Source organism: Agelaius phoeniceus, chromosome 7 (assembly GCF_051311805.1).
Source record: "Agelaius phoeniceus isolate bAgePho1 chromosome 7, bAgePho1.hap1, whole genome shotgun sequence".
NCBI classification, from domain to species: Eukaryota; Metazoa; Chordata; class Aves; order Passeriformes; family Icteridae; genus Agelaius; species Agelaius phoeniceus.
Window position 1 is genome coordinate 18,201,582 of NC_135271.1, and position 11,304 is coordinate 18,212,885.

The 11,304-nt window shown below is 45.5% G+C and overlaps 1 protein-coding gene across 2 annotated transcripts in view; it reads left to right on the forward strand.

The window, feature by feature from the left end:
- Nucleotides 1-6,944, forward strand: part of ADARB1 (adenosine deaminase RNA specific B1) — a 68,287-nt gene extending 61,343 nt beyond the window's left edge. For both annotated transcript variants that reach the window (XM_054636745.2, XM_054636746.2), the window contains exon 11: nt 630-6,944. In XM_054636745.2, the coding sequence (XP_054492720.2) occupies nt 630-806 (177 nt within the window). In that variant the 3' untranslated portion in view covers nt 807-6,944. The remainder of the gene's footprint in view (nt 1-629) is intronic.
- The last annotated feature ends 4,360 nt before the right edge of the window (nt 6,945-11,304 follow it).

An 11,304-nucleotide genomic window follows, 5' to 3' on the forward strand; every position in this document is an offset into this window, starting at 1 on the left:
TTGTAAGCTGAGCCTCCTGTTAGAGCCACAGAATCATTAAGGCTGGAAAAGACCCTTAAGATGGTCAAGTCCAGCCATCAACCCAGCACCACCACCATATTCATGTTAAACCATGCCCTCTAGCACCACATCCCCAGGGATGGTGACCCCACTGCTTCCCTGGGCAGCCTGTTCCAATGCTTTACAACCCTTTCAGTGAAATTCTTTTCCCTAACATGTAATCTAAACCTCCCCTGGTGCAGCTTGAGGTCAGGTAGCTGCTGCCTCATGCAGTAATAGAGAAAAGCAATGTGTTTGTTAACTTACTGTTTAATGTGATGCTGTCTGGTCCAAAATGCATATTCCTGGGTTTATAGCTGAGTAGGCAAAGGATCTTGTCTCCTATGAGCTTGCCTTTGCATTTTAATTTATTTGGAAGGATAATCCCATTTTCACTGCTGAGGTTTCACTCTTTACTCTCAGAAAGAAAACTTCCAGTAAGTATGCCTGTGGCTTTTTGGCCTCAACATTTTGTTTGATAGATCCTTACCTTATTTTAAAATTAGCTGTTTAAATAACTCAGTCACTCTGGTGCTGTTTGGCTTAATGGAGTCTTGTCTCTCTCCTTGTCTTGTCTCTGAACCCCACAGCTTTCCTCCAGCTTGCGCTCCAAGATCCTCAAGCCCAACCTGTACCACGACACCAAGCAAGGAGCCACGGAGTACCAAACTGCTAAAGAGTGTTTGTTTAAAGCATTCCTGAAGGCAGGACTTGGAGCCTGGGTGGAGAAGCCCATAGAACAGGATCAGTTTTCCCTCACAGTCTGATTGACAAACTGCACATCACTGGGGAAGGGGAGTTGTTCTGGAGATTCCTGGTGTCCAGCGTTGCTTTCTGGCATCTCCACAGCCGTCAAAACATCTTTCTGCTCTTTGGAGTTGGGTTTCTTTGGGTTTTCTTTGAAACTTCACAGTAGCTGTTTCTGTTTTGCCTAAGTATTGAAACTCAATGATGATGCAACACATAATTGTATATTTTGTTATAGGAAAGTAATTTCTGGTGTATTTCTAGAAATACTTTTACTGTAGAAAACTTGCAGTAAGGCTGTCCTTACTGTATACAATGACTCATTTTTTCTGGGTTAAAATAATTTCTTTTTTAATTCAATGTCATCAAGTGCATGAAGAAATTAATAGTTTCTCTAGGTTTTACACCACACTTTTAGGAAGTAGCTTAATTTTTAAAAAAGAAAATAGGTGACAAAGCTGATTCTACTCCTCTGTTAACTTGTTTTTCAACTGCAGATATTTTTAGTACATAGACCACAGAGGCGGAATGGAGTCTGGACAGCTAGTTTTTTTCCCAATTCCTTGCTCTTTAAAACCAGCTGCTGAAAATTTCATGTCTTTGATGTATGTATTTATTAGTCTGTGAGCCAGTTTTTAACATGCAGCTTTTTATTCTGTTTTTAAAAATACATTTACCTCCCATTTATACCCATTGTGAAGTCTTCATTTTTTTTTACCATTGTAAACTGGAAACATCAAAATAATTATTTGTCAGTTAAGAAGTTTAGTCTATAACATGCAGAAGCCTGTTTAGAAGTAGATGATTTGTGTATCCCAGGAACTCATCTGAATACAATCTTAACTGTAACAGCAATGTAACAGCTTTAAGAAAATCTGCTCATTTTAAGGGCACCAAGCCTGAGTTGCCAAAACCAGTGACTACTTGTTGGGTATTAATTGCTCTCCTCTAGAAACTCTTGTAACAGAGAAACCAATTCTTAAAACTTATTTCCTGTGAGTTATATCTGCTTTCAGCCAAATTGTTGTGTCTGAGATTCCCTTTTGCCTTTGGGCTTTACACGTGTGATGGGCATCATGAAGCTAATTAGGTAAGTTGCCCTCAAATGTGTGTCCATCTGTTCTGACTATTCCTTTAAAAGGTGTTTTTCCTGAAGGTGTGGACACTTCTGCTTTATGTAAAACTGTAAGATGGAAGCAAGATCCTGAGGTTTGATTACCTGCTGTGTAGGAGGAGCACCTCAGCCCCTGCACCCCTGGGGTCAGCAGGTCCTTGGGGTGTTGAAGACTTTGGTGTAAACCCACTTCTGGCCAGCCATGAATGCTCAGACATTTCTGCTCGAGTAGGAGCCTGTTCTCAGCTTCAAAACCTGGTCAGACCTGAAAATCACTTGTGCTTGAGTTGGAGTCTCTGGGTTCATGTCTTGGGAGGAAGACACTGAGGTGCAAGCAGTGCATTGGGTGGTGCTGTGGATAACAGCAAACATTCCTCTGGGAGTACAAGAGAGGCTGTGACCAGGGTCCTCTCAGGGAATTGGTGCTTCTGGAGGTTGCTGCCTCTTCCAGATGCTGGGGAGGAAGCTGCAGTAGAAGGGCTGGGTTAATTCACCTTTGCTGTGGCTTCACTTACCCTGCCAGGTTCTCATTAAAGCTGAGAGCACTCCCATGGCCTCTGCAGGCCCAGCAAGGCCCTTGGAGACATCATCCAACTGAGGTGCAGACTGACCTCTTCCAAAACAAAGGAGTTCAGTTCTCTGTGGTCAGATTCTGCAGGCTCTGGGCCACCAGTCTTGGGATTGACCTTGTCTTGATCACGCTGCAGCAGTTCTGTTTGGGGCTGTAGCTGAGTGTGTGAACATGTTTCTTTTTCTGAGGAAAAGGTGGTCAAGCTGTGTGTGTTTCCTTGGAGTCATTACTGCTCTCAGCTGAAATACACATTTTTAAGGGACTCATTCATAAGTTGGCGTCTCCCTGAATTTTTTTGAGGACTAGGAAAGTAGTAGCTCAAACTATTTTTTTTTTATTAAGTCAAAAATATGAACAAAATATTTCAATAGTATTATAGACATAGTTTTTTAGCTGTTGGAATGAACTATTAGCATTAAACTATAATGGAAATAAGTTCCATGCCAAAATCTTTTGACAAAGGAGTTGTGTCAGGTTATTTGTGAGGAAGAGTCCTCTTGTTGGTAATTCTGGGATTTTAAAAATAAGTTGTCCAGGGTTGTCTGCAATCCATGTCTGTCTTCTGGGAGTCAATAAAAACTCCTTGGCTTCCTTCAATCCCTTGTTCCTTTTTGTGCAGTTCACAGTGGAAGGAAGTAAGGAGAGCTCCCTGGAAATCAGTGTCACTGAGGGATAGCCATGTATATTATCTCTAGTGGCTGCAAAAAAGATCAGACAACTCAGCTTCTGGCAGCTGCCAAATTTTGTAGGAGATGAGCTTTTGGAGCCTGAGGGCTCTGGAAATCCTGGGTTGGGTAGGTGGGAGCTGGCCTGCACAGGGAGGTTGTGCTGCTGCTCTGGGAGCTGCTTCTATTCCTTTACTTTTTATTTTTTTTTCCCCTTATATTTGATTGAATATTTATATAATTATTTTGATGGAATATTTACATAATTATAATTGAGTATTTGTCTCAGGATCTTCAAAGGACTTAGAGTAACAACTTTAATGTTGATGAATACTTGAAATTGAATTTAAGGTGGTTTTTTTTCTCCAGATGGCAGTCTGGCTTGTAGTAAAGTTTTATAGGTTAGGTAAATAGATAATTTTAAATATAGATGTTTAAAAAAAAATAAATATATATATATGTATATGTTCTGCAGGATCATTTTAAGAAAATCTGGGCCTAAAGGTTAACACTTGAAATCTTGCTTATGGCTGTACTCAGGACTGGTAATAACTGTAGATTATTCTTATTGATTGTGTGAGTGTTGTTGTGTAGGAGCTTGTTAGCAGTGGGGATGCCCAGCTGGCTCTGCCCCTGGAGCAGCTGGGGATGGGAACAGTGACTCTGCTGCTGCCTTAGGGATTTACAGCAGTGGGCTTTCTGTACAGCTGGCAATTCTCATTTTCTCCTTGTCTTGGAGAAATCTTTTCATGGCTGGTTACTGCACAGGCAGCTCTGGAGTGGAAGCTTTTTGTGTGCAGTTCCTCTAAATCTAAGAGAGCTAGCAGCTGAAAGGCTCAGGAGCAGGGAACTGGGGTTGCTTTTCATCAGTCCAGCTCTGGAGACAGGCTGGGAGAGCTGCAGTGTCTGTGCAGGCACAGTTTGGGGGGATTGGCAGTGGGGCTGTGGTGCAGGCACACAGTGTGGGGGGATTGGCAGTGGGGCTGTGGTGTGGGCACAGTGTGGGGTGATTGGGGCTGTGGTGTGGGCACAGTTTGGGGTGATTGGCAGTGGGGCTGTGGTGTGGGCACAGTTTGGGAGGATTGGCAGTGGGGCTGTGGTGTGGGCACAGTTTGGGGTGATTGGGAGTGGGGCTGTGGTGTGGGCACAGTGTGGGGGGATTGGGGCTGTGGTGTGGGCACAGTGTGGGGTGATTGGCAGTGGGGCTGTGGTGTGGGCACAGTTTGGGGTGATTGGGATTGGGGCTGTGGTGTGGGCACAGTGTGGGGTGATTGGGGCTGTGGTGTGGGCACAGTTTGGGGTGATTGGGAGTGGGGCTCATCCCTAAATGGCTGCAGCTGTGCAGGACAGGTGAATGCTGTTGAAGGGAACGAGCCATGGAGTGCCCAGGGGCACTGAGCAACCAGCAAAGGGAACAGAGGGCACACAGGTGCAGTGCATCAACAGGAGGGGATAAAAGGCTGGGCTGGAGAGCAAGAAGGGCAGATGGTTGGAGCCTGCTGAGATGCCCTGGTGTTACTGTGTGTGGGCAGGTGCCTGAAGCCTTCTGAAGAGGTGAGGAGTTACTGTGAAGCTTTCTGATACTGTGTGGTGATGCTCTGTGTATGGTGGCTGTCTCACTGTGACATTGCTGTGGCATATGCTGAGACAGGGCTGTTCACCAAAAGAGAACCTCTGGGGAGGACTTGGAGCCCCTTCCAGTGCCTAGAGGGGCTCCAAGAGAGCTGGAGAGCACTGGAGGAGTGCCAGGGTAACAGGCATGGCTATAAACTAATGGAGGTTAGATTTTGACTGGATATTGGGAAGGATTTTTTCCCTGTGAGGGTGGGGAGGCCCTGGCACAGGGTGCCCAGGGGAGCTGCCCCATCCCTGGAAGTGTTCAAGATCAGATTGGATGGGACTTGGAGCAACCTGGGATAGTGGAAGATGTCTCTATCCATGGCAGGGGGCTGGAACTGGATGAGCTTTAAGGTTATTCCAAACCATTCCATGATTTTGTGATGTCCAAGAGTGCATGTAGCCAAGGAAAACCCCACAGCTTGCTGTGCTCTCAGAGCAAGTGTGCACAAGTTGAAGCTGTTGGTTCTGAGTGTTGTGAGGCAGAGCCTGTGTCATGGAGTAGGTGCTGCCTTTGGAAACCAAGCTCTGGTTTTAGAAAAATGACCAGCTAGGAATTGAGAATGTGTTCTATGAACTGCTTAGTCATGGTCACCACATAGTTGAAATTTTGAGTTTTTTAGATATCAGTGGTTTTCCAAATAGTTTTATATCCATTCCTTAAATTGATGTTTGGAAGGCTGATGCTTGCAGAGAAGCTGCACTTTGAATTCTTTCCAATTTCATCATCATTAACTGTCCACTGTGAAAATTATCCCAAAGTTTACTAAAAAAGAAAGAGAGCTGCAATTCAGGTAGAGAGTCAGAACAAAAATCTCTCATGTTATTTAAAACCTAAAACCCCACAGAAATAAAATGTATAAAATAGAACTGTTCTGTCTCAGAATCACTGCGTGGTTTTTGTTGGGTTTCTTTGTCCATTTCTTTATTTGTTTTCTAATACCAAGTTTTTTCAGTTGACCTTAAATGTTTCCACCTGGACTTTGTGTGCTCCTCTTGGGAGAGGTCATGTTTATCCTGGGGCTAGAGCTAGCAGAGGCACAGAGGTTTTTGTGTGTCCATCTGAGGCTTTTGAGGCTCGTTGGGCTTGCTGCTCTTCCTTTGTGCAAACAGCTGGAGTATTTGCAGCAATTTTGGCTTGATTCCCCATGGGAGAAATTGTGTGGGTCTCTGGGCAGGCAGGCTTGGTGTTTGGAGCTGCAGGATGGGGGGGTTCATCCCTAGGCAGGTGTTTGTCCCTAAAATGGGATGAGCTCTGGCAGTTTTCCCTCAGTGCATCCACTGGTGTCATGTGCTCGGACCTATATGGGGCTTCCCTTCTAAAACTGCTTTTTCCATAGCTTCTTCTAGCTGGGAATAATACAAACCAATCATCAGGGGGCTGCAGGAACTGAGCTGGGGCTGGAATCCTGAAGCTGGCAGGGCTCTGGGGACCAGGGAGGGCACACATTCCTTGTTGGATCATGTCCATGTACTGTGTTTTTCTGCACCTTTCAGCCAAGGCCTCTCCCTCTACCTGTTAATGAATGGGCCATAAATTGTACCAACAGCATCTGTGTTTGCAGCAGTGAGTTTTGTGGGTAGCTGTGTTTTGTTTTCTTCAGTGATTGCAGAAGAGAGGAATTGAGAGCTGTGTTTACAGCCAGCCTCAGCAGATGGAACAGTTTAAGTAATACCTGTTCTCTGGAGGGGGAGCTCCACAGTTGTTGGTGTCACTGCTGTGTTTTTATGTTTTTAATATCTTCATCATTATCATACCAGTATCATTTTTGTTGCAGTTTGGCTGAGATGTCCTCAACAAGTTAAAGATCCAATGTGTGTGTGCGTGAATATGTATTTATACATCCCTGTGTATGATATTGCTGTATATTATTTGCATTAAGCAGTTACTCTTCCCTGTGTGACAGTGCAAACACATCAGCTTTACCTACCTGGTGTAAGGTTATTAAAGAACACTTTCAGATACTGTCCTTGACACTTTCTCCATTCATAACCCCAAATTTGAAGAGGAGACCTTGTTATACCTCTGGTTTGCCACTTTCCTTCCAGCATTCTTGTCCTCCTCCCAGTGTCACTGCTGAAGCACAACCCCTTGGTCGATTATTTTAAGCAATGACTGTTTTGCATACTACCTTGCTTTGTTTAAGTAATGTTTGTACAGAGATTTCAAAATATAAAGAGCTATATAATTGCTAAGTTTCATTATTATTTTTTTCATATCAGTGTTGCTAGTGACAGCAAAACAACAAGTGAAATGTCACAAGCTACTGGGCATGTCCTTCAGGTGGTGGCTTTGGTTATGTCCTGAAGAGCTGGTAAGAGCATGGGAAAGGGGAGGGCAAGTGACAGGTCTGTGACTGCAGTGTGGACACATGGCCTGTGCCACCTCTGGTGTGTTTTAAAACATTTTGCACCCAAATCCCAAGTGGGATCCCCAAAACCTGTATGTGGTCACCAGGGTTATCAGCCCAGCACGTGTTTGCTGTTGGGTTTGGACCCTGCCCGTGGTGGCCGCCCTGAGCTGGTGAGCCCTGTGGGTGCCAGCCCTGCCACTGCCCAAGGAGGGCACCCAGCTCCCCAGTGCTGGCACAGCAGGAGCCCAAACTCCTGATGGTCACCTGCAGCAGCACCTGTCCCAGCAGAGCAGGGAGGTCTGGTCCAAATGCTATGGATTTGCTATGGATATGGATCTGCTTTGGATATGGATCTGCTATGCTTGGATCCTGCTCAGAGGATGCTTCTGGAGAGTCCTGGTCTCATTAGCAGCCAGAAATGCCAGCTCAGGTCCAGGCCTGCAGCACTGGCTCAGGAAGGGCAGGGAGCCCTCTGGATCTGCCACTCTGGAAGCAGCACCTTACCTTGCATAGAAGAAATGCATCTTAAGAAAGAGTCAGATCCAAGAGAGTTCTGCTCCAGAACTGCTCCACAGCCTGCTGCTTGTGGGACTGTCATGGATAACAGCCTTCAGGCTGGTGTTTGCTGCCCCCATCATCTGCCTTATCAGATCAGTTTCTGATTGGGAGCAGGGTAAGATGAGAGATCCCTGCTTGGGTGATGCACCTGTTCAGGAAAGACCCCTTGTAAGCTCTGATGATCCTTGTAGGTCCCTTCAGCTTGGAATATTCTGTGATTCTGTGGCCTTTTCTAGGAACAACAGCAAGGAATGTTCTAAATGAAGCTCTGTCAGCATCCAAGTGGTTTCTGGCTTGATGGGTTTAGGCTGGGCTGGATGACTTGAGAGGCCTTTTCCAACCTGCTTGCATCTGTGGTACTGACACCGAGCACTTGCACAGCCACAGTTTGGAGGATGCTGGATAAGGGCACCACATGGAGAGGCAGCAGTGCCAAGAGCAGCTCCTGGCTAGGGCATGTTCCTGTGGCACTGGGCTTGTCCAGCCAGCTGACAAAGCCACCAGGATTAATTGCACCAGCTTCAGCTGCTGGTGCTTGGTAGAGGGCAGTGATCTCCAGGGGCAGCAAAGGGTGCAGGAGCTCCTCCCCTGCAGGTAAAGTTGTGGTTACTCTGTTTTGCTTGGAAATCTGTAATTTGTAGCAGATGGGAAGATGATGGGAGAGCTGAGTGGTGAATTATTGGAAGCACTATTGGAAGCCTGTGGGTTTGGAGGTAAGTTTTAATGGGTTTTTTAATCACTCTCTATCACAACCCTCATGGAAAAGTTGGGCTCTGAATTTTAGTTCTAAGGCTTTGCAAATGGCCAGAATCCCTGCAGTTTGCCCTGCCACAGTGGTAACACAGGTGGGACCTGCTGCTGATTCTGCTCTTCCCACTGAGAGATCAGCCCTGACATGTGTACTTCAGCTGCTGAAAATGTCAATTATCTCCCTCCCAGAGCCTGAAGTGCTCAAGTGGGGTCTGCAAACCAGGAGATTTGCATGTCAGGCAAAGTGCAGAATTTCTGAGGACATGGCCATGTGCCTGAAGGGATGGCCCAGCCAATGCTCCCACTGAGTTGTTCAAACAAAGATCTGTAACAGCAGCTACTTCAGATGGCACACAGCAATGACTGTGTGGAAAACAAACCAAAATAGTCCCAGGCACGAGGGGCATCATCCCAAGCTTGGCAAGGGTGCCAGCATGTGAAGAAGACAGCTTGGCAGCATTTCTGCTGCAGCCACTGGCACTTTTGCCATGGGGCAAGCAGCCTTTGGAGCAGTTCTGTTGAACCTCACACCAGTAAGATGGGAACCTGTGAGCTGACCCCAAAAGGGCCCTAAGGGATGCCTATAGGAGGTAAATGCTTTTAGGGGGGCTGTGCCTACAGGGGTCAAACTAGAGTGGTGACCCATCAGACTCTTGCAGAGGACAGCAGAGGGTGAGATGTGTGGCTGCACAGGCACCTCTCAATTCACTGAAGCCTCTCCTCACATGGCCCACACCACTGAGGCTTCCTAGGACCCAGCAGGGCTGTACTCCTCTTTTTGCAGAAAAATACAAGGATGTTCATTCTCCTCTCTTCAGTGCCTCAGGTACATGGCTGGAAACAGTTAAATCTCTCATGAGCCACAGAGGGGTGAGCCTCAAGAGACATTCTCCTCCTTGGATGGCTGTGCAGCCAGCCAGGCTGCTTTTGAAGGTGAATGTGCTTTTTCCATGGCTGCAGTGGAAATCATGGCAATCTTCTGGCACCTGTCACTTCTGGATGTTTGTACCACACAACAAAAGATGAACCATCCAAAAAGGTGGGGTTCAGCAGCAGCCCTGGGTGGTAGCAGGGGTTGGCTTCTACAGCTCTGGGACAGGGGGAGCTTGGACCACTCAGCCAGGATTGTGGCAGGACAAGTGTGTGTATTACAAACCAGACCCTGATGAGAGGGGCCAATGGAACTTTTATTTATGCCTCAACATATTTTATGCATCTATTTTGTGACATGGGATGGAAAATTGCTATAGGGGCTGTGCTGAAAGCCCTAACATGTGCCACGTGTTAAGGAGGCAGAAAATGAAACCCCAGGGAGGTTTCACTGACAGCCAGCCAGGGCAGAGAAAGCCTCCACAATTTTCCCTTCTCTCTTTCATATTCCCTCTTCAGCAGAGATGTTTATCAATGGTAAATTCTCAGATACAGAGAATTCTCAGGTTCTCAGATATAATACTGCCACATTTGTGCTTTATTTCCATCTGAGGAATAGCAAAAAGAATCCTCCCTGATTCCTCTTACAACAGGACACCTTATGGAAAGATAACAGTGATCTTATCAGCCTCTGTTCCTTCACCATCCAAACAAAGCCTCCCACTCCCTTGCAGGTGCAGAGTGAGAAACAGAAGGCCCTGATGCTGTGCAAGTGCTGCTCAGCAGCAGTGAAACATTGCTCTCTTGTCAACACTGCTTTGGTCTCAAATCTGAACAAAAAATAACAAACTCTTCCAGCCAAACCCAGTGCAACTTGTGTGTTCCAGTTCCTCCTGGTGAGGAGCTCGTCCCCCAGCTGGGATGTACATCCAGAATTGCAGCATTTTTAAGAGCAGAATCCAGCATTTGTCCTTGCTAGAGATTTCATTTGGTAGGTGATTCTCAAGTGCACTGATCCATCTCTCTGTAAGGATCTCTCTATCCCAATGGGAGTTAATTGTTCTTTCTAATCTGTTATCATTGGGCTAACACTGAGCCTGGGGAGCACGTTCAGGCTGCCAGCTCAATTTTACCTCAATCTCCTGGAGCTGCTTTCAGTCTGTTTGTGATAGTCCCAGCTAACAGCTGGAAGCTCAAGTTACCTACAAAAGCAAGGATCCAGAGATTTTCCTTAATAACCTATGGAATAATAATAATAATAACACAGTGGTGTTCTTTTGATGGATCCTGCCAACTTATGAAGCCCAAGTTATTTTCCTCACTGATAAAGGTGAATCCTGTAGGGCACAAACAGCCCTGGCATTGCACAGATCACCCCATGCTCCAAACCCACAAAATCTTGCCATTCTCAGAGCCAGAACAGCACCTCCCCTCCTAAAGCCTTCCACAATCTCCCCACACCCTTGGGCTTCTCCCTGGGGCTTTGCTGGTACACACAGAAAAATTACAGCCAATAATAATAATAATAATCCCAAGGCCCTGTGAGGCTGTGCAAGTTTCCTGGTAATGTCTTATCTGAGCCCCAAGGAGGCAGAAAAATTCCCTAAAAGGAGAGTTTGGCCAACAGGTTGGGCCCTTTGCTCCCCAAAAAGGCCAGTTTGGTTCTTCTTTTTTTTCTTCTTTTTTTTCTTCTTTTTTTTCTTCTTTTTTTTCTTCTTTTTTTTCTTCTTTTTTTTCTTCTTTTTTTTCTTCTTTTTTTTCTTCTTTTTCTTCTTCTTTTTCTTCTTCTTTTTTTTCCTTCTTTTTTCTTTTTTTCTTCTTTTTTTTTCCTTCTTTTCTTTTTTCCTTTTTTCTTTCTCTTTTTTCTCTTTTTTCTTTTATTTTTCCTCTTTTTTCCTCTTTTTTCCTCTTTTTTCCTCTTTTTTCCTCTTTTTTCCTCTTTTTCCTCTTTTTCCTCTTTTTCCTCTTTTTCCTCTTTTTCCTCTTTTTCCTCTTTTTCCTCTTTTTCCTCTTTTTCCT